The sequence below is a fragment of the Numenius arquata genome, chromosome 25, assembly GCF_964106895.1.
Source record: "Numenius arquata chromosome 25, bNumArq3.hap1.1, whole genome shotgun sequence".
Classification (NCBI taxonomy): domain Eukaryota; kingdom Metazoa; phylum Chordata; class Aves; order Charadriiformes; family Scolopacidae; genus Numenius; species Numenius arquata.
The window spans coordinates 5,362,084-5,389,670 of record NC_133600.1 but is presented as its reverse complement, the minus strand read 5'-3'; the positions used below and the strand labels follow the sequence as shown (position 1 = coordinate 5,389,670).

General features: G+C 59.0%; 1 protein-coding gene across 2 annotated transcripts in view; it reads left to right on the top strand.

Moving 5' to 3' along the window:
- Nucleotides 1-18,826, top strand: part of GNG7 (G protein subunit gamma 7) — a 72,814-nt gene extending 53,988 nt beyond the window's left edge. Inside the window, exons 1-3 of one of the 2 annotated variants that reach the window (XM_074163671.1) lie at nucleotides 10,830-12,232; nucleotides 14,832-14,950; nucleotides 18,149-18,826. In XM_074163671.1, the coding sequence (XP_074019772.1) occupies nucleotides 14,870-14,950; nucleotides 18,149-18,274 (207 nt within the window). In that variant the 5' untranslated portion in view covers nucleotides 10,830-12,232; nucleotides 14,832-14,869 and the 3' untranslated portion in view covers nucleotides 18,275-18,826. Of the gene's footprint in view, nucleotides 1-10,829; nucleotides 12,233-14,831; nucleotides 14,951-18,148 lie in introns of those variants that run through there. The other variant, XM_074163669.1, reaches the window with a different exon arrangement.
- The last annotated feature ends 8,761 nt before the right edge of the window (nucleotides 18,827-27,587 follow it).

Below are 27,587 nucleotides of genomic sequence, written 5' to 3'. Positions count from 1 at the left end.
GGTACCCAGCTGGCAGAGGAAGGAGAAATCTAGTACAGAAGTCTGTAATTCTGCTTTAAGGGACCGGGTGGTTGACTTTTCCCCCGGCTGTGCAGAGCAGGGTTAGTGGTTCCAGGTGTTACCATTTAGACCCTTCTTCTTTTCACTGGGGGTGAGGGTATTGTGATGCTTTGAAGCGGGGCAGGCTGAAAACAAAAAACAACAAAAAAAAAAACCCAAAACGTTGTACGTGTGGTGATGACGCAAACTCCATCTGGCCCTTGGGGCCGGGCTTTAGTCACCCCCGACCCTGGCAAACGGGTCCCAGCAGCAGCCCAGTACGGCCAGTGCCCTGGGCTTGTGCCTTCAAATGGGCTTTCTGAGTACACGAAGTGCAAAGCAACGCTCTGGCAGCCAAAAATACCCTGTGATTTATATGTTTTCTTTGGAAGCCGGCGGAGGTGTGCTCCGGCCAACCCCGCGTCGGCCTCTCCGCTCGCACACAAGGGGCTGGAAACGCTTTTGGCTCCCGTTCCCGAGGTTTCTTCCCGGCTCCCCGGGGCAGCAACCGGCTGCTCAGCGTTTTTCTTGTTTGCTCAGCACCAGCTGAACGCCGCTTCCCAGCACCGCCAGGCTCCTCTCCATACGAAGAAGGGTCCCTTATCTCCCTGCACTTGAACAGAAGGGATTTAATTTTTAAGTCAATATTTCTGCCGTAACCTCAGGTTTGGGGTGGTGGTTGGTTTATTTTTTTTTTTTCCCCAAGCCTGATGGTTGGAAATACTGCCCTTGTGCAGGCAGTGCAATGAAAATACAGAAATAGAGAACTATCGAGGGGTGGTCAGCACATCCCCCACTGTAGGCAGGAGGGGGACGGGGGGGGGTGGTGTCATTCCAGGAACCATCCTGTTCATTGCTGGGATTTCTGACCTTGCAGAAAATGGGCTGAAGGGGGAGACTTCACCTTCAGGTCCTCGCCGAGGAGGAAATAAGTCAGCCTTGAATCCTGGTCCAAAGGTCACCAAGGAAGATGACGTTGGAGCAGACATCCTAAGTCCCCTTGGGGTGGGATCTCTCCTCCTGGAGCAGCGGGTGACCTCCCCAAAGCCCCTTCAGGTGATGACGTTGGAGCAGACATCCTAAGTCCCCTTGGGGTGGGATATCTCCTCCTGGAGCAGCGGGTGACCTCCCCAAAGCCCCCTCAGGTGATCGTCTCTGCGGTGACACCGGGGTGACCAGGACGGTGTCAGACCATGCTGCCTTCGGTCTGGGCCACAGAGTAGCGACGGAAGGTCTCTCCGTGTGTGTCTGGAAGTCATAAAAGGTTAAATTAGAGTGGATTCTGCTTATTCACAGGCGTGTGGGACCAGGTGGCTGGTCTGGAGGTGCCACCTCCCCACCGACTGTCCCCGGGTCAGCACCCGTTTGGGGGGAAAACAGCCTCGGCGGCAGCTCCAGGGTTTGCTCGTCCTGGGATGTGAACTGGATCCTGCTGGGATCTGGGCTGAGGGTGTCACCGCAGACCGGCCAAAAACAATGAACCGGGGGTAAATGGCTTTAACCGGGGTTGGGAAGCTATTTTTAGTCACTCTGAAATGGGATTTGAATGCGCGTAGGTATAATAGCTGCACTCATCGGGGTGAACAAACCCCGATTCTTTTTCCATAACACCAAAAAAGGGAGCTGAGGGGCACATTGTACTGGGAGGGCTGGTCACGGCCGCCTTACCCCCATTCTTTCCCAGTTCCCTGTCTTCTCCAGAAGCGTGGAGCAGGCTCTGCCCAGCCCCACAATGAGCATATTGTAGCTTGCGGTTCTGATGTCATTCCCACCAAACCCTCTCCCCACAATGAAAACTCAAAAGTTACTCCAAACCCGGCTCCTTGCCCTTTCCATCCCCTGCACCCAGGGCTGGGCGAAGCCCAACAGACACTCCAGAACTCCCACCATCTCCCCGGGAATGGAGACTATAATCGGCACAATGCTCCTAATAAAGGCTGGTCCTCACAGTTATTTGCCTCAAATGCTTATTTTTAGGGTTTTCTTGTCATCTTCCTTGAATTCCGTGCGGCCAGCTGTCGTGCTGAGCGTGTGATCCTATTTTGGGGAGAAGCAAAATAAGTTTGAGCAAAGAATAATGAGCCGAAGCGTTCGGCTCCCGGCTGGCAGCAAGGGGGCTCCGAGGTCATGGCAACGCTCCTGTGTCCCGGGAAAACACCGGCTGCTGAGGAATCTCAGGAAAGAGACTTATCCCTGGGATAAGATAACTTTTAAAGGACAGAATTTTATCGGGGCATTGCGGTGACTTGAGCGTGTAGATACGTCGGGGAATTGTTTCTTTTAATAGCGTTACTGACGGGGAAATTCTCTGCTGCTTTCTCCACCAGAACCCGTCTCAGACCCGTCCCCTCATCTCTGGGTTTTTATTTTCCTTTTCCCTTATAAAAGAATTGGGCATCTCTTTTACCATTTCCAACGTGGCCCGGTTTTGAGTCACCCAGGTAATAAAAAGCGGAAGCTTCTGTTAAACTCTGCTGAAAAGCTTGAAATTGGGCAGCGATAGAGGTGGTGTCACCTCTGGACACCAATACCGGTGACCAAAGGGGTCTCTGCTTTAAAAGAGGGTGGGTTTTTTTTGCAGCAGTGATTTTTGGGTGGCCGGGAGACGTTCTCCCTCGCACTGTCCAAGTTTTTGGGGCTGGGGTCCAGGTCCATCTGCCGGTTCCTCCTCTCTCAGCGGCGGGTGAAGCGGCGCATCCCCCTGGGTATTGGATGCTGCTCGTGGGGTTTGGGGGCGGGCGAATGTGGGTGCTTTAGTCAGAGGGTTCCCTCTCCCTCTTCGCGCCTTGTGCTTTTATCTGCAGAAAACTCAAAACAGTCATTTCGGAACCTTTCCGCCCCCTCGGTGCCGGGGGGGTTGCTGTGTCACGGCCGATGCCGCAAAATCCCCTCATCTCACCCCAAAGTGGCTTGTGCACGAGGCCGATGAATTCACGTCACCTCATGGAGCAGCTGGAAGAGCCTTTTTACGCTCCGTGAGGAGGGGAATGAAGTTTTACCACGTTAAAACGTCCCCTGCCTGCCTTAAATGGGGTGATGCTCGCGGCGTTTCCCAGCTCAGATCTCGGGAGCCGCGGGAAGCTCTCAGGAAGCTTTGTGATATCCAGCCTAAACTTCCCGTGCTTTTATCTCCTTCTATAATTTAATATTCCCATGCCACACCGCAGCCCGGCTTCCTGCTTAGTCTCCCTGCTCTCCCGCTGGGTGCGGAGCTGCTCCAAGCCCTCCCGGACGAGGACACATCCACGGCGTCTGGCCGGGATGTCCAGATTGAGTTCTCCGTCAGTAAATCTGTCCCTCTTTTCAGGCCATAATTAACGACACAAGCCTGACTTGGGGGTGTTGGTGGATGAGAAGCTCAACATGAGCCAGCAACGTGCGCTGGCAGCCCGGAAAGCCAACCCCATCCTGGGCTGCACCAAGAGAAGCGTGGCCAGCAGGGCGAGGGAGGCGATTCTACCCCTCTACTCTGGTGAGAACGCACCTGGAATACTGTGTCCAGCTTTGGAGTCCTCGACACAGAAAGGACATGGACCTGTTGGAACGGGCCCAGAGGAGGGCCACGAAGATGATCAGAGGGATGGAGCACCTCCCCTGTGAAGACAGGCTGAGAGAGCTGGGGTTGTTCAGCCTGGAGAAGAGAAGGCTCCGGGGAGACCTCAGAGCAGCCTTCCAATATCTGAAGGGAGCCCACAGGAGAGCCGGAGAGGGACTCTTGGTCAGGAAATGTAGTGACAGGACAAGGGGTAATGGTTTTAAATTGGAAGAGGGGAGATTTAGATTGGATATTAGGAGGAAATTCTTTCCTGTGAGGGTGGTGAGGCACTGGAACAGGTTGCCCAGGGAAGTTGTGGATGCCCCATCCCTGGAGGGGTTCAAGGCCAGGCCGGATGGGGCTTGGAGCAACCTGGGCTGGTGGAGGTGTCCCTGCCCAGGGCAGGGGGATTGGAACTCGATGATCTTTAAGGTCCCTTCCAACTCTAACCATTCTATGAGTTGGGGGCATGTTTGTAGCCGGGGCAATCTCTGCACTCCCGGACCTGAAAACTTATCCCTAATTGTTTCCAAGATGATTGCATGTGAAAATAATGAGTTAATAAGAGGGGCTTGTCCTTCCTGTGGCCCAGCGGGATGGCTGGGGTTTGCTGCGGGGAAAGCGGAGCTGCGGGGGGGCTGCAAGGACAGACCAGTGTATTTTGAGTTTTGCTGTTACTGAGACACACACTAACCCCCAGTGCTTTTTCAGACATCGGTGTTACTCCTCATAGTCGCTCTTTTTGGGCAGGAAAACCAAAGCACAGATATTCCAGGACCTGACGGTGGGCAGTTTTCAACAGAACAGACACAAACCCAGCCTTTGTTTCGGTGCTCGGTATGAAATGCTCGTCCTTCCCCCTCCCTGTTTTTTTGGGTAAGATCACAAAACGTGTTAGTTGGCGTTCCACGGAGATGTTTGAGGAGTGTGTGTTTACTTTAGAAGATCACAAATGTCCTCAAGCTTAAAAATCTTCACAGAAAGTGATGAACGTTTTGCCGAGGCGGTTGTGGAGCGGCAGAGTTGAAACGATGCTGGAAGGACAGGGATTCACCACCCCGTTTTGCGGAGCAAGGAGGAGGTTCTCCTTTCTCCGTGTCTCACAAGACGGCCTTCGTGCTGGGGGTCCAGGGTGCCGGGGGGTTGTGAGTTCTTGTGATGGTTTCTGCAAGCAGAGGGACGGCGTTTGGTCATCTCAGGTGAGGAGGAGGAAGAGGAGAAGGAAGAGAAAGAGGAGGAGGGGAAGATGCAGGTGACTGGAAAGAAGACTGAAAGCAGAAAGAAGAAAGAAGACTGTGATGCTGGGCTGGGGGTGGGAGGTTTTGGGGTGCAACCCCCGCTCCTGCCAGAGCTGAGGAAGCCATGGTGGGTTCTGGAGCTGCTGGAGCACAGGTCACCCCCCAGACCAAAGCTGGTGCTGGACTTTCTTCTGCTGCTCTGCTCGTCCTCCCATCCCGAGGAACTGCTCCGGGTGGTTCCACGGCTGCTCTGAAGCGGGGGAGCGAGCAGCCACCGTGAGATTTTAAGGCCTAATTCCCATATCAGGGCGGCTGCGGAGCCACCAGCGCTGGCTGGGACCGTGCCGGGAGCTGCTCGTCCCCTCTGCGTGCTCCCTGTGCCACCGCACTGACCAGAAATGCAGGAAGGATGAGCACGGAGCCAGTTCTGCTTTATTCACTGCCCTCAACCCAGAACAGCCCTCGAGCGCCTTGAGCTTTGGTTCCCAGTTTAAATTATACGGTGGAGCCTTTATTATGCATCTGGCCATCTGTGTTGTACCCTGGACTAACGCCCGAGCCCCATGGTGGCCCCAGACCCCCCCCCGGGAACCCGCTGCTCGCCTTCTCCCCTCCACCAGGGATGCATCTGCAGCTCCCACGCGGGGAAACCTGAAAAATGCATCCGGCTTTGCGTTTCTCTCCCGGTGCCTGTGGGCGAGGGCTCCAGGTAACAACCCGTGGAAACACCTTTGCACTCTGCCTTTATTGTTTTGTTGTGGTTTTAGTTTTGTTTTGTTTTTTTTTTAAAATGTGTGGTCTGAAAATAAGGTCGGAATGTGCTGCGGTGACTCAGGGTACACGCTCTGCGCCGGGGCGGTGATGGGGTGTAATTGCCGTGGCGGTGGCCGTCCTGCCAGAGGTGTCCCCCCCCCCCAGCTGGCACCCAAGCTGCTGCAGAGACACTGCAGAGAAGGTGGGGGGGTGTAAAACCAGAACTAATACGACGGCGTTGGGTTAACTGGGGGGGAGGGTTCGGGTCTCCTGGAGATTCTGGCAGATGCGTCCTGCAGGATTTCACGCTCTCTGGGCCAGGTAATCGTTCCCTTTAATGGGAAGGGAATGGAGCTGCGGGTCTCTGGGGATGCTCTCTCCTTCCACAACCCTTGGCCGGTTTGAAACTGGAGCAGTTGAAGAGACAAAACACTTAAGCAATTAATGGATCTTCTGGTAAAGAGAGATCTGCATCTGAGCCACGCGCCCTCTCTCCTACAGCTGTACAACCCTCTTAATTACACGCTGTTAATGTGTGACACGGGCGGCCAGGACGAGTGGCAAGTGGCCGGGCCACCCTCCTCTTCCAACAGCCTGGTAAAGCCTCCTCCGAAACTCGGGCAGAACCTCGTTGGGACAGCGGGGCTGGACCCCGGTGTCACCTCGGCCGGGTGGCCACCGAACCCAGGGCACCCCGCTCCGCGTGGCTTCGTGCTGTTTTTGTCCCCTGTTTTTGCTGGGGACACCCCTCGCCATGGGAGCGATCCCGTTCCCTGGGGACCCCTCCGCTCCGAGCTCGGGGGTGTCTGTGCCGCGCCGCATCCAGAAGAGCAAACACACTGCCTTTCCAGCCAGATTGGGCAAAAAAGCAAATTTACTCCTCTCTGTCAGATAAAACCCCAAAGCTCCGACACGTTGGTTTGGGTGGTTTCCATCTGGAACCAGACACAGCGAGATACCGGAGCCGGGGGAGGAATAAACCCCGAAAAACCAAATTGCTCTCGGTGTGGACCCGAAATTGAGGAGAAAACTTCTCTTGGTGTCTAGGAACGATGTGGTTTTAAGCTTCTAATGTATTAAACGTGGGCTGGAGTGCAAGGATGGGCCCCAGCAGCTCCGAAGGGTCTGGCAGTGCCGGGCTGGAGCTGCCGGTGGCTGCGGGAGGGACAGGAAGCATCTTAAAACACGTGGCTGAGTTCCGACCTGGTGCGAGGAGGCTGTAATTTACCTGGGGAGGGACAGCACAAGGGGACGTTTTGCAAATCTCAAGCAGCTTACGGGCACTTGGGGAACTTGTTTACTGCTGAAGTGGAACGCATTGGGTGTCCCTGCCGTGCTCACCGTGCTGGTAAAGCCGGGGGTGATGCAGAACAAGGGGTGGAAAATAAAACTGGATGGTTTCACCGCCGCGATGGGGATAAACCCCCGTCCGCAGTGAGAGGCAGAGCACGGCACCGGTGCTTCCCTTCCCATCCCATCCCATCCCATCCCATCCCGGGATGGCTCCTCGGGCCGGCTCCTCGCCCCGAGCTCTCCCCAAGGATTGTCCCACGCCATAGAAATCTGGAGGTCTTAAAGGAGAGGGGGTGGGGGGGGGGAAAGGGAAAAAATTGCTGCACTCAGGAAAAAATTCAATAGCTCATTCAGTGTTAAAGCTACTGATGCAGGAAGTGTAAAAGAAAAATGGAGCCGGCTTTGTTCTGCCCAGACAAGGAGTAAATGCCATTGCCCTAACAGCCTTTTTCTGTTCCAAAAAAGCATGAGGTCATCTTTAAAAGCAGTAACCACCGAGCGGGTTTACACTGGGTTACCAGTCTCAGGCTCCCCCTTCATGTCGTGTGTCGTCCCCCCCGCCCCCGGCTTTTCCTGGCACCGTCCCGGCGCGGGGCTCGGCGCGGGACGGCTCCGGCGCGGTGCGTGTTGGCCCGTTCCAGGGCCTCGGCACAGGGGCTGGAGGCTTTCTCTGGGGAGGGAGCTGCTCCACAGCCTCCCCTGATCCCATGGGAGGTGGTTTTATGGGAGATGGCTCCGGAGTTGGTGCCATCTCGGTGGTGGGGGACGTGTCACCCTCCTGTGACTGCAGAGGTGCAGAGAAATGCTGCTGGCGGCTGGGCGGCTGATAAAAAGCAGGGTTTTGGTTAAGGCTGAGATGCAGGAGCGTATCCCCCACCCCGAGCATCTCCCCACATCCCTGCCCCAGCACCATGTGTCCCGGTACCCCCACAGGAGGGTGGCAGGGACAGGCTGAGAGAGTTGAGGGGTTCAGCCTGGAGAAGAGAAGGCTCCGGGGAGACCTTAGAGCCCCTTCCAGTCCCTCAAGGGGCTCCAGGAAAGCTGGGGAGGGACTCTGGATCAGGGAGGGGAGCCCTAGGATGAGGGGGAAGGGTTTGACACTGAAAGAGGGGAGATGGAGATGAGATCTGGGGAAGAAGTTCTTTGGTGTGAGGGTGGTGAGAGCCTGGCCCAGGTTGCCCAGAGAAGCTGTGGCTGCCCCATCCCTGGAGGGGTTCAAGGCCAGGTTGGAGGGGGCTTGGAGCAACCTGGTGTGGTGGGAGGTGTCCCTGCCCAGGGCAGGGGGCGGAATGGGATGATCTTCAAGTCCCCTTCCCACCCAAACCATTCCATGATTCTGTGATGCTCAGATGTGCTTGCTGTCCCGGTGCTTCCCATGGGGCAGCTCCAGCACATGCACATCCATAAACACCAATTTTCCACGGGTTTTTTTTTAAATCTTTGACGGGGGCGGGGGCAGACAGCAGCAGCAGAACTCGGGCAGTTACTCAGATGTTCGCTTGTTTATTTAGCCTGTGAGGAGTGGCTGCTTCCAGCTATGAGAAGTATGGGAGGAATTCAGAAAGGAGAGGGATCAGTGCATATTTCTGTCCTGGCGTAACGCTTCCTGCCGTGCCGGGGGGGGGGGGGAGGCTGCGGGTGGGCACCCATGGGTGGCACCCGGGCCAGGAAAGAGAAAGGGTTTTGTGCCCGCTGGGTGATGAAGCCGTTTCGGGTGCTCAGCGCCGGGCGTCTGGCGCGGTGCGGATCCGAGGCGTGCTCTGGCAAGCCCGGTCTCTCGGCACACCGAGTTTCATCCTCGTGACCCGGCTCCCGTCTCGGTGCGGCGCCGAGGGCAGGGTGACATTGGGTGGGCAGATGGGGGCGGGGAGGGGGACAACAAGTCCTTCCGTATCCCTGGGATGGAATGGGAGTGCCCAACCCCATCCCGGAGCCACCTCGGGAGCCAGGAAGCTCCCATCTCCTGCCAGGGCTGCGCTGATGCAGGACACGGTTATGGGCATCCCCAGAGACCTTGTGACCCGGCTCCTGTCTCATTGCGGCGCCGAGGGCAGGGTGACATTGGGTGGGAAAATTTGGGGGGGGGACACACACAACAGGTCCTTCCATATCCCTGGGATGGAACAGAGGTGCCCAACCTCATCCCGCAGCCACCTCGGGAGCCAGGAAGCTCCCAGGTCCTGCCAGGGCAGGGTTGGGAAATGGATGAAAGGGGCTGAAAAAAAAAAAATATAAATAAATAAATAAATAAACGGCTGAAAAGGCAAAAGCCCTGCTGGGAACCGGCCCGAGATGCTCCACGGAGGCGACGTCTGCTTCCACGCGGAGCCCGTGCTGAGTCACGGCTCGTCACAGCCGGCGCTGCTGTCACCGCTCGCCGCTGACTCAAAGAGCTGCGTTGCCTCTGGATTGTTTTTATTCCCACTCCAGCAGCCCGAAATCGTTACCTTTGCCGTCTCCCCGGTACGCGAGGGATCGGCTCATGAAAGGGAAAACCTGAGCGAGCGGCGGAGGTTCGGGCTCCGCCGCCGTCACTCAGCCCCGCGTTGATGTCAGGGGCTGCGCGGAGCAGATGCCGGGGGCTGGAAGTGTGGAACAGCTCCCCCCCCCGCCCCGTAAATGTTCCCTTGTCATCCTTTGCCTCAGTGGAGACGTGGGATTAAATCCTTAAAAAGGCTTTAAATCCTTTTAATTCTTTTGTTTGATGAGGGGGGAGGGCTTTTGTGGTTGTTCTTGAGTCAAAGGCTGAGCTGATGCAGGACACGGTTATGGGCATCCTGACCCGCTGTGGGTTCAAAATACACACACCACTTCAAAACAACAGATCCTGATCGTTCCAGAATGTGTCCTGACTTAACCGGTGGGACGTTCTCCTCCAGGGCTTTTCCTAAAACAGGCAGGAATGCTCAGGGGATGCTTGTGCCGCAGCCAAATCGTAACCCGGGATTTGTTTGCTCCGTTCTCGAGGCCGCTCTGCCCCGCGCCCCCGGCTCCCACTCCACTCGCTGCAGGGTTTCTCAGCCCTCCATCGCCGCTGCTTTCCTTGGCGTTGACCTCAAAACCCCGCCGGATAATAGATCACAGCCCGTGCTCTTGTGCCCTCTTAATTTTTAGTAATTTTCGGTGTTGAACTTGCAGCAGCAGTGTTTTGCAGATGCTGTTCTACAACCACAGAAGCGAAATGTCGCCGGGGCCGGCAGCCCAGAGCCGTGCGAGAGACCATCTGATGATTTCAGCCCTCCTGGAATTGCTGACGGGGACGGCGTGAAAAAAAACCTCACACCGAGCAAACGTTCACACAACGGGAGTCAGTTCCCGAAAATGGGGCTGTGCTCTCCGGGCAGCACTGCCCTTCCCAGGAACGCTGCCGGGGAGAAGCGGGAGGTGGATTCGCCGGGAGGGCGGACGGTGCTCTGGCAAAAGGCGTGGGGGAAGATCTATTTCCTGCTGAACCATGTCCATTCGTGACTCAGCGAAAGGCGAGCGGCGGCGTCCTGCTGCGGAGTCACCAGTAGATACTGGGAAAGGAGAAGTCGGCCCCGGCTGGGCACCGGGAAGGGCTGGGAGGAGGCGGCCGGGGCCGGGCACCGAGGCTTCCCCTGCGGGAAGGAATCCCGGCTCCACAGGTTATTTCTCTGCATTCAGATGACGGAGAGGAGGCAGGAGGAGCCCTGACTGTCCCACTCTTCCTCCCCAGGCCCAGCTGCAGACGTCATCCTTTTCCAAATATTGATTTCTTTAAAACATCGAGCTCGGAAGAGGGACGGCGTAGCTGCGTCCCGCCTGTCATCCTGGCTTGCATCACCATCACACATACTTCACTCCGCGTGCTTCTGTGTGGCTTTTTTCCAAATACCTTTACCTCACAAGTTATTTACACACCCCTGTAACTCTGCTGAATGACATCTTTAAAGTTTGGTTTGGCTTTTAAAAAAATCCTGAGGACGCCTTTCGTGTGCCACAGCAGCAACCGGCTGGATCTTTTGTACCGATGGTCTCCAGTTGCTAATGACGCGCTTAGTTAATTATTCACCAAGGTAACAGAAGCCGGTTTTTAAACTCCCACCGGGCAGAGCGGTCCCGGAGCATGGCCGGCGGTTGTGGCCGGGTGACCTGACCCACACCGGCCTCGGGAGCGATGTGGGTCCCGCTGCGGCTCCACGGAGCCGGGGACCATGTGGCTGCAGTGCTGGTGGCGGTGCTGGCCCAACCCGTGCTCAGCAGGTCCGGACCGGGAGCCACCAAGGAGCCATCGGGATGCCCGGGATGAGCATCCAGTGGGGGCTGCAGCTGGAGGAGGGTTTTGCACCCGGTGAAACCTATAGAAAAGCTGGGGAAGGACTTTTTACGAGGGCATGTAGTGATAGGACGAGGGGTAATGGCTTCAAACTGGAAGAGGGGAGATGTAGATGAGATCTCAAGAAGAAATTTCTCACCTTCGAGCCCCTTCCAGTCCCTAAAGGGGCTCCAGGAAAGCTGGGGAGGGACTCTGGATCAGGGAGCCATAGGAGGAGGGGGAAGGGTTTGACACTGAAAGAGGGGAGATCGAGATGAGATGTGGGGAAGGAATTCTTTGCTGTGAGGGTGGTGAGAGCCTGGCCCAGGTTGCCCAGAGAAGCTGTGGCTGCCCCATCCCTGGAGGGGTTCAAGGCCAGGCTGGAGGGGGCTTGGAGCAACCTGGTCTGGTGGGAGGTGTCCCTGCCCAGGGCAGGGGGTAGAATGGGATGATCTGAAGGTCCTTTCCCACCCGAACCAGTCTGTGATTCTATGAAACTCCCCTTGACCTTTCTCAGAGCTCCGCTGCTGAAATTTCTACTTGGAAATCTGAAAGACCATAAGAGGAACCGTGCCGTCAGCGTGGCGTTGGGGGAGACACTCGTCCGGTTCCCCCAAGGGACTCTGGTGCCATCGCGACTGGGTGACGGTGGCTGAGGAGGAATTAGAAGCTGCTGCTGCAGATTTTGTTGCTGTAGAACCGCTCGCCCCGCGCTGGGTGGCGGATGGTGGTGATGAGCTGGAGAGCGGTTGCCAGCGCCGGGGCCGGTAATGACCCGTAATGACCCAAGAAAAGCATCATTTCTGATTTACAAGTGTTGCTTTCGCTTTGCGAAAACTCCGTAAAACCAGGCTACAGGGAGAGCAGGGAGTAAAAAGCCTCCCCCAAGTCACGCCAAGGACTTTAAGACACTAGTTTGACAAATTCCCGCAGGACTTTCTCCATCCTGCGCTTAATAAAGCCCATCCTTCCTTCAGCCAGGCTGGTGTCCCCGTGCCACGAGATGCTCCGGGCTGCAGAAGTTCCCTTAAGTAACACCCCCTTGGAGTGATTCATCAGCCTCCTTCCATAAACAGGAAGCTGGGAAAGTACACGCAGGTGATCCTGGGCTGCTGCAAATGGAGATCAGCTCCCGATGGCGTGTGTTTTTCTTTTCCCCCGGCCGCCCGCTAACTCCTTATCCAGGCGAAGGATTGTTTTGTCCATGAGGAGGGAGCTGCTTGCCGGGGAGGGGTGGTGGTGTCTGTGCTGTTAGCGGGGGTGTCTTCGGAAATGCAGGTGGTCAGGAGGTGGCCACAAGTAGCCGCGTGTGCGCCAGCTGCCCCGTGGCTGAATTTTCCTGCTTTTTGCAGGATTCATGGCATAAAAATTGACGGTAGCGCTAGTGCAGCTGGAGTCCTGCTCAGCCCACGCAGGGTTGAACACAAACTGCTGCTCTGAGATCCCAAAGGGCTCGCAGGGCTGGGGTCTGTAGAGCACTTGATGCCGAAGGAATGAGCTGTCTCCGGAGATAAAGCCTTCCCACCTGGAGCTGCTGCTTTTTCATGGAGAAAAGAGCAGAGCAGAGCATCCCCGGTGGATGAGATCCACCAGGAGAGGTGGCTCCTTGTGTGTGGTTTGTCACCCTGATGTGGGACTTTGGGGGGGTTGGTCCAGCTCGTTGCAGGACTCGGGACCCTTTGGTTAAAGCCACATCTTGCCCGAGTCCTGGCTCAGGGGTGACCCCAGCATTGCCAGCAGGAGGACGTCCTGCTCTGCTGGCTTAGGAAACGGGGGGCAGGAGAGGAGGATCCTTCCCCTGGGGACCACCCCGCTTCCTTCTCCCCGTTTCCCCAGCACCAGGCTCTATTTCAACAGCGTGGCTTCCCGCGTTGTCCTGACTAACGTCTTCCAGGACTCGGGAAGGCGGAGATTTCCCACTAACCCTGCTGATTCGGGGAATGGTGCCGCGGCGGGGTGGGTAACGCCGGCTGAAGCACCGCTTGTTTTCTCCCGCAGCCTCCAGTGTTCCAAAGGGAGCCCGGTGCCGTGCAGGGATTGAAAAGTTCAGCGCCCGTTGCCTGCCGCTGCCAAGCTAAATAATCCCCCCGAGTGCCGTTGTGGTCTGGAATAAACTCCCTTAAATGTCTAAACGCAGGCGAGACGGCTCGAGTCTGCAGGAATTTTAGATGGAGCAGACGCTCTCCCCCCTTTTTCCCTCCCCCCCCCCCTCCCAGTAAAGGTTCAGCATCTGCTTTGAAGCTGCTGGTGCTGGGGAGAAGACTGGAGGAGTCTGTAATTAAAGTCAGCCCAGAAAGGGCTGCGGTGGGCGGGCGGCTGGGGCGCGGGGAGCGCCGCTGGGACCCGGCCCCGTGTTTGCTTTGGCTCTTTCCTTCCTCCCAGCATCATCTCGCCGTGTCTCCGGCTGTGGGAGGTGGGAGACGACACTCCCCGGAGCCCTCTCCCCGTGTTCCCCCGCCGTTAGTGAAGGCTCAGGGCTGAGTCACTGCCGGGCAGGGCAGGGAAGTGACTTTTCCTGACACCTCCGCGTCACCCCCACGTTAACGATCATAAAGAAACGACCTGAGCTCGGCGTCTGGCCAAGGGAGGCTCAGACGGCGTGGCCGGAGCTGCCCTCCGTGTCCCCCAGGGACGGTGATGGATTGTGTGGGTCTCGCAGACAAACTTCTGCAGTTGTTGCCTTTAAATTTTGAGGGAGGTTGTTGAACCCGCATTCTCCCTGCGTGGCGGTGGCAGGGACGCGGGCAGGTTGCACCCGGCCGGGTGACGGGTTCATTAAAGCTCCACGATGGGCACAGCCAGGCACGGGCACAGCGTTCGGCAGCCGGACGGGGTCCCCGAGCCCCTCGGAGACCCGATGCTTGGTGCACAGACAGGGGTTGTGTTGGGCAAAGCTCTGGTCCTGCCCCGCTCCTGCTCGCCTGGTGGTTCTCTCCTCCTCTCCGTGTTCACCTGGGCCCTTTTTTTGTGGAATATTCATTTGAGACGTGAGCTGTCGGTGCCTCTCGTGCTTTGGTACCCCCCCGTGTGCCCGTGTCTCGCTGCCTGTCCCCTCCTTTGGCATCCGAGAAACCTCTGCCCCTCTCCTGAGCCCTGACTTGCCCCCTTCCACCCAGCCCGGGACCGTCTGTGGCTCTTATTTTCTTACTCTTGCTTTTTTCAGGGACATCGGTTTGCAAAATGATGGATAAATAGCGTAGGGGTGAGTCTGTGCGGAGGAAACCACGCCGCAGGAGTCGGGGCAGGACAAGGGGATGAGAAATTGAGGGGGGAACACCCCAGAGCTGTGGGTGGTCACGGTCGGGCTGTGTCCCCATCCCCCTGCCAGCGGCGCGGGGCAGGTTACGTGGGCTGGAAAATGTCTGTTCTCTTTTCCAGTCGGTCACTCGAACGCGCCGGGCAGGGCTTCCTGCAGAAAAAGTTTCGTTTTTCCCCTTTCGTCGGCAAGTTTCTGTTTGGGTTTGTTTTTTTTTTTTTGCGTGCCCCGGGAGGGCTGTTTAGAGGAAAGGAGAACTTGAAGCGAAATCAGGAAGCGTTAAGTTGGTGTCGTCAGTTTAGGGTTCGTGGAAGCCCTTTGCACGTGGCTGTGGGTGAGGACACGGCACTTTCCGAGGTGGTGCCCGCTGGCACCGCGGTTTCGTGCTCGATGCCAACTCCCCCCTTTTTCCTCTCTCCCCCCCCCCACCTTGTTTTGCAGGATTCTCGCTTGTTGGGGCCTGGAGCCGATGGCCGACAATGTCAACAACTAACAACATAGCGCAGGCCCGGAAGCTGGTGGAGCAGCTCCGCATCGAAGCCGGCATCGAGAGGATCAAGGTGAGCCCAGGAGCTGGAGCGGCGCGAGATGGGCCACGTCCGGGGAGGGCAGGGACGGAGCGGGGAGGGTCCCAGGGCTTTTCCCCGAGCTCGTGTGTGCTGCTGCGGTGTCTCCGGCTCGGATTTTCTCGACGAGACCCCTTCTTACGGGCACTGCTCACAACATAAGGTTTCACCTGGGTGGCTTCTCCCAAGTGTTGGGGTGACGGCACCATCCGAGGACAGCCCAGCCGCTGCGGTAAGTTCCTGGAGCTCAGCTGTGCTCATACAACCCGTGAAGACCCTGAAGCTGCAGGGACAGACGCAGCAAAGCTCTGCCGGGCACGTTCACACACACTCCAGTCTCAGTGCCCCATTTTTTCACAGGATGGGTTCACTGTCCGTACGCAATTTCCCTCCGAAAGCCGCTGCCTGCAGGGTTATTTCTCAGCCGCTGCGTCCTTGCGACTGAAAAGGGATGGGGACACTTTGCAAGTGAAGGGACGGATGGCCTTCCTGCTGGTTTGGGGCAAGTTTATTGTAGAATTAGGTTAATTTGGGGCTGCAGTTGCCCAGGACAGCAAACTGGAGTCTATTCCCAGCTGTGTGCTGCGGTCACCGGCAATCTGCTGGGGCAGCAGAGGAGCCCCACAGATAGAGCTGCTTTTGGCACTGGGGGGGTTGGAGCAGGTACAGCGTCCCCTGAGAGTTGGAGATGGGGTCCCCCAGGGGCTTTCACTCTATTCTGGGAACCGGCTGGGTGATTGCGGTGCCGGGGGCTCGTTTGGCCAGCGAGCTCTGAGCCTTTGCTGGAGACAAGTATTAGCACGTGGGCAGCGAGTCCCAGCTCCCTGAGCAGGAAACCGTGGGCCACGGAGGAACCCAACGTGCCCCCAGGCTGTGCCACCCCGCTGTGCCCCTCGGTGGGCACGGTAGGGCGGGCGGGGGGGCGGTCTCGGGCTGCTCCGCTCCCCGTCCTGCCGAGAAACCCCCCGGGAGGGGAGGAAGGAGGGGAGAGACACAATCTGTTCATGGAAAGCCTCTTGTCAGTAAATCACGCGAAGGAAAGCCCCGCGTGCGGTGATGAAAGGCAGAGTGAAACTGAAATACGGTAAAACCCGGAGGTGTGAAATCCACCGGGTAGTTTGTAATTTAGTTTCCTGGTCAAAGAAGGTTTTCTCTGACTTTCAGTCCCTGCCGCTTCTGCAGCAGCGGCTCCTCCTTCATCTCCGGTTTCGATGTGCAGGAGCTGCTGCTGCTGCTTTCAATGTCCTCTTGGGGTTTTTTAGAGCCGTGAGGTTTTGTAGCTGTTTTTAGGGCCACCGCTTTCCAGACTCCAGTGATGCACCCTCAGCGAGGCTATTTTAGGGAAGACAGAATAAATTACAGGTCTTCCCCCGGCACGGCCTGACTCTCCTAAGAATTACCGTGTCCCGGCCGGGGGGGTGGCAGGGTGTGTGGACACTCACCGACCTTTGTAGCTGCGACTCTTAAATGCTTTGCTGGAAAAGAACAACAGTGGTGGGACCACGACACGCTGCTATTTCGGCTGAGTGGAGAAGACGTACTGTCTGGGCCAGCTTTCAATAAAGCCGTGACCCACAAACACTGCTCCCGGGCAAGCACGGTGCCAAGCGCGGTGTCAGCCCAGGGCTCGCTCCTCCAGCTCGCCGGGGTGGCCGAGACACATGTTCTCCTGCAGATAAATGAACCATAGAATGGTTAGAGTTGGAAGGGACCTTAGAGACCATCTAATCCCACTCCCTGCTCCAGGCAGGGACACCTCCCACCAGAGCAGGTTGCTCCAAGCCCCCTCCAACCTGGCCTTGAACCCCTCCAGGGATGGGGCAGCCACAGCTTCTCTGGGCAGCCTGGGCCAGGCTCTCACCACCCTCACAGCAAAGAAGTTCTTCCCCACATCTCATCTCAATCTCCCCTCTGTCAGTGTCAAACCCTTCCCCCTCCTCCTAGGGCTCCCCTCCCTGATCCAGAGTCCCTCCCCAGCTTTCCTGGAGCCCCTTGAGGGACTGGAAGGGGCTCTAAGGTCTCCCTGGAACCTTCTCTTCTCCAGGCTGAACCCCCCCAACTCTCTCAGCCTGTCCCCACAGCAGAGGGGCTCCAGCCCTCCCAGCATCTCCGTAGACCCCTCTGGACCCTCTCCAACAGCTCCGTGTCCTTCCTGTGCTTTCCAGGAGGGCGGGAGGAGGAAGCCCACCCTGGGGGGTGCAAGCGCAGATGAAGGGGTTTGCCCAAAGCTGCAGAGAACCCGGGGTTTTGTCGCAGGCGCCGCACGCTCTGGGTTGTTGCTGGAGGGTTTAATGGTGGTGGCAGAGAACTGCCCCTTCCCGTGGGACAGGCTGCGTCGCTCCGCAGCCATCCTGGGGCCGCAGCATCCTCGGCGGAGCGCGGTGAGCCCCGGCAGAGCCGGGACAAGAGCAGCAGAGGTGGGGCAGCAGGAGGTGGATGGGAAGTGCTTTTTGTCCCCCTAAATCAGGGCTGGGCTGGGCTGAGGGGGGGGAGTCACCCCGGTGCCAAGCAGCCACGGGGACCCCGGGACGGGAACCGCTCTGCAGCTACAGCAGGTCACATCTGGCGTTTATGGTTTGTGTTTGCCTTACGTTCAACCAGTTATTAAGTTAATTTTTTTTTTTAAAAAAAAGGGCTGTTGTGGGTCTGCGGAGCTGCTGGCACCTCCCTGCCCGGGTCCCCCGGTGCCTCCCCCTCCCCCTTGCTGTCACCGCTGCGGCCACCGCTTGCTCACCACCACCGTCCCCTCCGCCGGGCTGCTCCGGGCCCCGGTTCCCAGAAGGCGTCTTTGAACTAAAATAAGCAGAGCCTTAAGTAATAGTTTTTAACGGTTTCAAAACCTCTGTTTTTAACATCAGAGGGTGGCTGCTCTCAAGCAGGCATTTTTTTCCTTTCTTTTTTATCCCTAAGCCCTTAAAATAATATCTTCTTTTAAATCTCTTGCTCTCAGCTGGGAGTATATTTTCCCATACTCATCGCTTTGTTTATGTCAGACCTCACAAACCTCCTTTTTTCCGTCGCCGTTTCCCCTTTTCATTTCTCGCCGTCTCCCTGAAGTTTCTGTTCCGAAAAGTTTCTGTTCCGAAAAGCCTTTTCCTTTCCTCCCTGCGGAGCCGGGAGAGTGGCCGCTGGAGCTCTGCGTCTCCACCTCAAATTATTCCCACCCACCTTCTGCTTTCTCCCAACCTTTAGGTCTCGAAAGCATCTTCCGAGCTAATGAATTACTGCGAGCAACATGCCAGGAACGACCCGCTGCTGGTTGGGGTGCCCGCTTCCGAGAATCCCTTTAAGGACAAAAAGCCTTGTATCATCCTATAGCTCTCCCGGCTCCGGCGCGTGCGATCTCTCAGGCAGGGCACCGTTCTCCAGCGACCGAAACCAAGCGACAAAACTCACAACCGCGCCGAGGGGTAAACACTAAATGTTGGATTCGAATAGAACTTAAATCTCACACACACACACACACACAAAAAAAAAAAAATATATATATATCTATAATTGTAAGCGGTTGAGGGAAGGGGGTGTCTGCTCCGGGGAAGGTGCCGCACTGAGAGGGGTCAACATTTCAAAACAGGAAAAAAAAAACAAAACCAACAACAAAAACCAAGGCTGAGGGGTGGGGGGAGTGTTTTTAATAGCGATATTGGAAATTGGTCCTGGGGTGGTGGAGGCCGCGGCAGCTTTTTCTTGCGTTTGGCCGATGGGATGCGAGAGCTGAGTGTCGAAGCCTGGAACGAAGCTCTGAGAGGGGCTGATCCAATTAGTTACCAATTAGCGCCTCGTGGCAAGAATTTGCTCTGTTTGGGGAGAGGGCAGGAGGCAGAAGCGCCCGGGTGGGGAGCGATTTTGTAGAAAACTAAATAATAGTACAAAAAAAAAAAAAAAAGGAAAAAAAAAGGATAAAAAAAACCCCACCCCAACCAAAACACGGCTGGAAAAATTGGTGTTGCAAATGGATAAAGCGAGGCTGGGGGGAGGAGGAGGAGGAAGGGGGAGGCTGGGGGGAGGAAGAGGAGGGGGAAGGCTGGGAGGCTCCTTCCCTGCGCCCCATGGCTCCGCTCGCCCGAGGGGACGGCACCGCGGGGAAACGCTGGGCTCCATCGGCCGAGGGGGTCCCCGGGGGCGTCGCTGCGAGGCCGGGGGTGAACCCCTCTGATGGCGTGGGACGGGGGGGGGCGGATGTTTCTCTGTGTCGTTACCACTGATTTTCCCAAACAGGACTGTACCGGGGGCGGGGGGGGGAGGGCAGGGGCTTTCTGTTGTGCAGTGTCACGGGAGAAATCTTTTAAAATTGGCTTTTTTGGAGAGTCTGGGTCCAAAACACTAGGATTGGCAGATTTACCAGCATTTCCCATCTCCCTTTTCCTTGCTGAGAGCGACCAGTGGGATTCGTTCCACTAAACCCAGTCCGTTCGGGGAGATGAGGGAAAGGCTGGAGGAGAAATAGCCCCCGTTCCCTTCCCTTGGAAATCTTGGGATGCGATTTAAAGGGGGAGCGCTTTGTTCACTGAGGTGAGACACGGGGACGGGGAGAACCCGGCAGGGAGCAGCCGGTGAGGAAGAGGAGAGAAGCAGAAGGAGCCTTCCTCCCGCTGGGACGGCAGCGATGGAGCCCGGCCTCTCCGTGCCCGGGGCGGGCGGATGCTCGGGAGGAAGATGAGAGCTCAGGGACATCCCACCACGTCTCCCCTCCTCACCGGAGCTGCCGACCGGGCTTCTGGCTGGGACAGGACGGGTCCCCGGCGCTGGGTTCAAGCCACCGAGCCCGATCTGTGTCCGCAGGGGTTTGGTGGCTCTTCAGGGGACGGCGAAGGCTCCCGGCGACGGGCAGAGACACGGTTCCCCAACCAGCACGTTCCCAGTTACCCTCAACACCGCGCTGGTGCCAGTGCGGGCGGTGCCCGGTGTCGGTTTGGGGAGGAAAAGGGGAAAAAAGAAACTCACCCAACCCACACCTGATGTGAAATTCTGGGAATTTTCCCGTTCCCCCAACGCTTTGGGATTTGGTTTGAAATGCCACGACTTCCCGCCGGGATGGGAACCGCGGACGGCCGACCCCGTCGTGGGACAGGGACTGTTTCCGCGGCCGCGGATGTCCCCGGAGAGGGGACACCCCGGTGTTTGGGGACACGGCTGAACCGCGCTCCCCGCTCCCTGTCGGGGTCCAGCTGGAGGGAGAAGACCCTGCAGCCCCCGCTGGCTGCTGCCTGGGCTTAGACTGGTCGGAGTCGCTGGTCCCAGCAGGGCACTGGGAGGCTTTACTGGTGGCGTTTCAGAGGCTGAGGGTGTTCCTGGGGCACGGGGTGATGCCGGAGGCCGGCTGGGAGGCAGGGAGAGGAGCGGAGCCCGCGGCCGGCCCGGCTGGTAGCCAGGGAGGGCAAGTTGGTGGTGGTGGGGGGGTCTTCCTCCGGCTGTGGGGTGTCGGGCCCCTCCCGGGCTGTGCTTGGCAGAGACGCTCCATTTACACTCCTGGGTTGCAGGTATCTCGCCTTCGCTTTATTTTTTAAGTACGCGATCACTTGCCTTTTTAAACAAAGTTGGGGGAAAAAAACCAAAACCCCACGTTTTTAACACTAAGGCAAACCCCAGCGCCCCCCCCGTCTGCGTCCTGCGGCTGCTTTCCCGGGGTCCTCTGCTGATTTAACCCCCCCCCCCCGAGCTGTGTTGTGGTCTCCTGTCCCTGTACTGTCCTTGTGCCCCGTTTGCTGTGACCCCCGGGATCCCCTCCGTCCCAGTGGGAGCGCTGGGGGAGATGGAGGGAAGTGGGTTTCTCTCCCTCCGTGGCCGAGCGTGTCCCCAGCCCCGCTCCCAGCCCGGCACCGGCCGGCAGCCCCGGCACAGCCGCAGGCAACACCGCCGCCGCCTTCTTTCTTTTATTCCTTTTTTAAATCTTTCATCCGACATACCTTCCAGCTCTGGGACGCCGCCTCGGTGGCGGGAAGCGAGCAGAGTCCTGAGGTGCGCCTGGGTTTTGCCGCAGCGGGGCTTTCTCTTCTCCACGCGAGGGAAATTTCCTCCGCCCTTAATCTCGTACAGTTCCAGCCTTATTTTTCTACTCCAGATTTGCTGATTCTTCCTCTATGTTAGAGACCAGCGCATGGTGCTAAAGCCGGTGCCCCGGGCGAGCGCCCGAGCTGCAGGTCAGCCAGAGAAACCTGCCTCCGGTCGCCGCTCCTCCCCTGGGGACCCCGGGGCAGGGGCCGTGTGTCCCGTCCCCCTCCCCTCACCCCGTCACCGGCTGCCCCAGGGGGCTCCCCGACACCCCCAGCCGGGCGGGCGCCAGCCCTGCCCCTCTGCATCCCTCCGGGATCAGGCGGGACGGCTCGGATCCACGGTGCCAGGTGGCTTGTGGTGGGATGCTCTGCCGGGAAACGCCATGGAACGCTCTGCCGGAAAATACCATGGGATGCTCTGCCGGAAAATACCATGGGATGCTTTGCCGGTGAGTGCCACAGGGTGCTCTGCTGGAAAATATGATGGGATGCTCTGCCAGAAAATGCCATGGGATGTTGTGCTGGTGAATGCCGTGGAATGCTCTGCCGGTGAATGCCACGGGATGCTCTTCCGGAAAATACTATGGGATGCTCTGCTGGTGAATGCCACGGGATGCTCTGTGGGAAAATCCCACGGGATGCTTTGCTAGCAAGTGCCACGGGATGCTCTGCTGGCAAACACCGCAGGATGCTCTTTCGGTGAATGCCACGGGATACTGTGCGGGAAAATCCCACGGGATGCTCTGCTGGCAAATGTAATGGGATGTTCTACTGGTGAATGTCATGGGATGCTCTTCCAGGAAATACCATGGGATGCTCTGCTGGTGATTGCCACGGGATGCTTTGCCACCAAATGCCATGGGATGCTCTGCCAGCAAACACCACAGGATGCTCTGCCAGAAAATACTATGGGATGCTTTGCCAGTAAATGCCACGGGATGCTCTGCTGGCAAACACCGCGGGATGCTCTTTCGGTGAATGCCATGGGATGCTCTGCTGGAATGTAGGATGGGATGCGCTGCGGGAAAATCCCATGGGATGCTCTGCTGGCAAACACCATGGGATGGATGCTCTGCCAGTGAATGTCATGGGTTGCTCTGCTGGAAAACCCCACGGGATGCTCTGCCGGAAAACCCCACGGGATGTTCTGCTGGTGAATGCCATGGGATGCTCTGCCGGCAAATACGATGGGATGCTTCACCAGTAAATCCCAGGGGATGCTCTGCCGGAAAAAAGCCAGCCGGGCACACCACGGTCCAGCAGATGGGGGTCTTTCTGCCTCCCCCCTCATCCTTCCATCCCCGTGGGTCACTCTCGTCCCCGGTGCCAGCGGAGGGGTGGCCGGTGCGGGGCCAGGCAGCAGGTTGAGGTTCAGCGTGTGGCTGGAGCCAGGAGAAGGGGACAGAGGGCGGCTGCTTGGGGTCCCCCGGGAGCCTGAGGACGGGGCTGGGGGCTCCCGGTGCCGGTGGGGGGGGGTCCTGCTGGCGGGTGCTGGTGTCTCTCAGTGGGTGACTCGTTTAGGTGGAAAAATCCTTGACCTTTTATTTTTTTTTTATTATTATTTTTTTTTTCCTCGTCTGAGTAAATCAGTGATCATACTGTAGATGTTTTTGTATGGCATAAATATAAGTGCAAATTACAGTAGTTGCTTGTACTTTGTTAGTGCATTTGCCAAAAAACAAAAAACAAAAAAAAAAAAGGAAAAAAAAGGGAAAAAAAGAAAAAAAAAAAAAGAAAAAAAAAAGACACTTTTCAGGACTTTTTAAGTGCTGCAGCTCGTGGAGGGGGGGGAGCGGGAGCCGGGGCTGCCCTTGTGCCACTGGGGGGGTGCGGGGGGGGCCAGAGCCCCGGCTCCACAAAGGCCTTTTTCTGGAGGTAAACACATGCCCGAATCTGTCCCGCGTTTGTTTTTAGCGTGTGGTGAAGCCGGCGCCAAAAATAGAAAGGAGAGAGACTGAAAAAGAAAAGGGAGAGAGAGGAAACTTTGCTTCTATTTAATTTTTTTGGTCCTTTTTCCTTGTCTTCCCCTCCCTGTCTCGGCGACAGGAGCCGGGAGCCGCCCCGGGAACCCGCGGGGGTGGCGGGGGCTACTCCCGAGCCCCGGATCCCAGCAGATTCCCCCCCCCCCCTTCCTCCAAGTACTTAAAAAGTCAACTTTATTTAACAAAGTTAAAAAAAAATAACGCATTTATTTCATCGAACAGAAGCCACGCGTCTGATACTTCGCACTCTTAATTTTTATTTTTTTCTCTCTGGTCTATTATTATTAATTATTAATTATTATTATTATTATTATTTGCCAAACTCTGATCTTGTTGCCAAACGCGAATCCAAGGTTTGTGAAGGCTGTAGGTAGGGAGTGATCCGTGTCCGTGACGTAGGCTCCTCATAACGTCTGCATTTTCCCATCTCCGCGTCCCGTTCCTGGTTGTGCCATAGCCCGATCCCTTGCACAGTGTTCGATATTTTGTGGAATTGTTGTTAAGAAGTGAATTGAGAACACAATAAAAAGGCTCACTTTTCATTTTGCCAGAGCTCCTGCCCGGCCTGTCCTGCGCCTGCTGGGGACGGGGGGGGGGACACAACTGAGGTTGGGGGGGGGGGTCTCAGTGCTGCCAGAGCCTGGGGACGCGGTCCCAGGGGGAGACGGTCGTTAGAGCCAGGGAATGACGGACCCTCCAGAGCTTTCTCCGGAGCTGGGATCAACGGAGACCCCCCTTCACCCCTGTTCGGGGGGGGGGGTCTATATGCCCCCCCTGCCCTCCAGCCTGAGGATGCTCCGATATCCCAAGTGGGATGGGGCGGGATCCCCCCACTCTCCCTCTGAAGCCCCCTTGGGGTTCTCAGCGCAGCCCCTTGGGGACCCCTTCTCCCACCCTTGGGGGCTGCTCCCCATCCCCGGCAGCTCCGGCTCTGGCCCCTCGGCATCTCCCGCTTCCCGGCAAGCTCCAGGATGCGCCAGGGTCCGGTGCTGGGGCAGTGGCTGCTTTCCTGGAAGGCAATGGCCTCCACGGCGGCGGCGGCAGGGAGAGGCGCAGCAGGAATGTGCTGCTGCCAACGGGCCGTCTGGAGCCGCGCTTCCTCCGCGTGCCTGGAATAGCTGGGATTTTTCAGTGTCTGACCCGCAATGCCGAGCTGGGAGGGACGGGAGCGGGATGGGAGCAGGATGGGAGCAGGATGGGAATGGGATGCGAGTGGGAGAGGAATGGGACGGGGACAGGATGGGAACAGGATGGAAATGGGATGGAAGCAGGATGGGAATGGGACAGGGATGGGATGGGAACAGGACAGGAATGGGACAGCAGCAGGATGGGAACGGGACAGGAATGGGATGGGAACAGGATAGGACGGGACAGGAATGGGATGGGAACGGGACGGGAATGGGACAGGAGCAGGACAGGAATGGGATGGGAACAGAATGGGAACGGGATGGAAGCAGGACAGGAGTGGGACAGGAACAGGATGGGAGTGGGATGGGAGCAGGATGGGAATGGGACAGGAATGGGATGGGAACGGGATGGGAATGGGATGGGAACAGGATGGGAATGGGACGGGAATGGGATGGGAGCAGGACGGGCAGCCCTGGCTGCAAAGCGCCTGCCGGGCTCTGCCGGTGCCGAAGGTCCGAGCCGTGGTCCTCGGGCCGATCCCCACCACCCTGCACGGGGGGTACCCGCCTGCACGGCGGGGTCTCGGGGGGCCGGCCCTGACCCCCGGGGTGTGGAGTCACCTCCGAGCCCCGCAGAGCCCCGGGGAGCAGAGGGGGACACGGTTTCCCCACGTGCCAACAGCATCTCGGGGGGGACATGGCCCGGCTGGAGCCACCAGCCCCGTCCCCTCCCGCAGCCGGGGGTCCCGTGTCGGTGTCCCCCGAGCAGAGCGGGGTCCCCCCAAATCCCCCCTCAAACTACCCCAAATCCACTTCAAGGGCTGGGAGGTGCCGGGGGGGGTGGGGGGGGTGGTGGGAGCTGCCCCCCTCGTCCCACAAACCCTCTTCAAAGCCAACCCCCGTGGGCGCCGGACCCTGGCAGCCACGAAAGGCCACCGGGTCTCCGGCGCGGGATGGGGACGGGTGGCTGGTGGCAGGGAGCTGGGAGCGCGGCTAAAAATAACCCCCTTTTCCTTCGGCGGGGCTATTTTTAGCTTTCTCTGCAGCTATAATTATCTGCCCTCGGCGTCGGGGAAGCTGCTGGCACCGCGGGGACGGGGCCGCGGGGACGTGACCGGGGTGGGCACCGTGGACGGACGCGGGTCCCAACGGTGCCACCGGGGCCGATGCGGCAGCGTCTGGGTGGCACCGGGGTGAGGGTATCACACACACCCCCCCACCACCACCCCCAGCCCCAGGGACATCCCTGGGGACCCCCATTCCCACCGCAGGGATGCGGGGGCTCGGGGCCAACCCCCCTCCACCCCGCCGTGGGGAATCCCTGCGTGTCCCCCAGCCGCCCCCGCCGTCATGAGCGGGGGGATCCCAGGCCGTTCCTCTCCCCGGTGTGACGCGGGGGCACCGGGACACCCGCGACGCACTGGGATGGCGACCGTGACGCCACGGGGTGGCTTCCTGCTCCGTCATCCGGCCCCCGCGCGCCATGACACGGGCCCTCATGGCGGGAGGGAACCCCGCAGCCCCTCGGCCGCCAGGGACCACCACCCACCCCCGGCTCCCTGCCTCAGTTTCCCCACCTGCAGCATGAGGCTGTTTGCTCACCGCCGGAGCTCGGGGTGGGGCGAGGAGCCAGAGGGGGTCCTGTGGGGGTTGGGGTGGGTGATGTGCCCCCCGCCCCCCCAAATCCCCTGCCAGGAGCCCCCGGGGGCTCCCCAGTATCTCTCCTTGGGTGGATGCGGGGGCAAGTGGGGACAGAGCCTGGGGACAGGGGCCAGCCCCGCTGCCACCAGCAGCCCAGAGTCATAAATCACCGCCTGCGGTCTCCCTGAGAAGGATCTGCCCCCCCCCCTTACCCCCCCCAACCCTGCCCCAGCTACCCCAGCGCCAGGAATGGGCTCAGTGTGGCCCCCCCCCCCGCCATCCGAAACACCCCCGTCCCCGAGTCCCTGAGCCCCCTCCGTGCGTGTACATGTGCGCACATGCGGAGCACCCCCCCCCCACACCTCCATGCGTACGTTTCCCCCCCCCCCCCCGCCACTGCAAGACCCCAAGGTCTAATTATTGCCCAGGGTCTAATTATCACCCGGCGTTAATTCTCTCGGCGTCAGGCTGGCCCCCGCGCCGCCGCCACGCTGGAACTTTGTGCCAGGGGAAAGGTGTGTGGCCGCGGGGGGGGGCCACAGTGAGGATGCCAGTGGCCACGGTGGCGGGGGGGGGCCATGGCTCTCACCAGCCAAACCGAACCAGCCCAGGACCCCCATTCCCAGCCCCGGGACCCCTTTCCCTGACATGCTGGTGCTGGGGGGGGGGGGGGGGGGGGGAGGGTTCAGCCATAGGTGGCCCCACCGGTGCTGAATCAGGGGTGTCCCCCCCCCCCCCGAGACCCTGCAGCCGCCCCCGGTGTCTGTGGCTGGGTGGAAAGTGTGGCTCAGAGTCCAGCCGGGATCCCCGTCACCCCCATGCCCGGGGGGGGGGGGTGGGGGGGCCGCGGTGACTCAGGCCGGACCGGGGACACCGTGGCTGGGGGGGGGGGGCAGGGATCCCGGGGGGGGACCATGGAGCCCTGGCCTGGGGCTGTGGCTACAAGAGGAGGGGGGTCTCATTGCCCCCCACTGGCTGCAGGGTCCCATTGCCCCCCCTCTGTCTGGGGGGTATCTGGGGTCCATGGGGGGTCTGGGGCGGTGTTGGGGGGTCTGGGGGGGACCTTGGACAGTGGGGGGTGGGGTGGGGGGGGTGGTGTGTCCACTTCTGCCTGTGACCCCACTGCAGGATCGGGCCCCTGGGGTGCAACTCGCTGCCATCTGGGGGGGCCCAGGGGATCTCTGTGTCCATGGAGAGGGAGGGGGGGGGGGGGCAGAGACAATGTTGGGGGGTGGGTGGCATGTGTGTGCATGTGTGTGCGAGGCGTGTGCGTGATCCGGCACACGTGTGGGCGGTTCCATGTGTGCTCCGGGGTGGGCTGCGGTTGGGGCTGCACTCTGTGGGTGTCCCGCGGGGGGGGGGGGGGGGGGGGGGGGGGGGGGGGGGCTGTGGGGCCGGCTGTGCACTGCTGCAGGCTGGGGGGGGGGGAGGTCCAGGGGGCTGTGCCCCATCCCACAGCGCCCCTCCCCCCGGCGCCCCGAGGCCCTGACTCAGCCCGGCCTGACGCACTCATCACACGGGTGGCTGCACGGGGCATCCTCCCCGGTGACAGCAGGGGGGCAGGAATGATGGCGGCTGATGCCAGGCCGGGGTCACTGGGGCCTCGTGACCCGCTGCCTCACCAGTGAAATGAGTTTCGGGCAGCCTCAGCCTGCCCTCAGGCCCTTTATCTCACGGTTTTCCCTGGGTGTTCCCAGGGACCAGCACCCACGGGTGCCCCTGAGCTGGCACTGCCCACCCCGTGCCACCCCGTGCCGTGCCAGCAGCCGGAAGGCATAGGCTGAGCTGCAGCCTCGTCCCTCGCTGCCTTCCCCCCCCGGGGGCTCACCCAGAGCTCCCCACGCTGTTCCCCACCGGGAATGGACAAAGGGGTCCCTGTTGTCCCCCC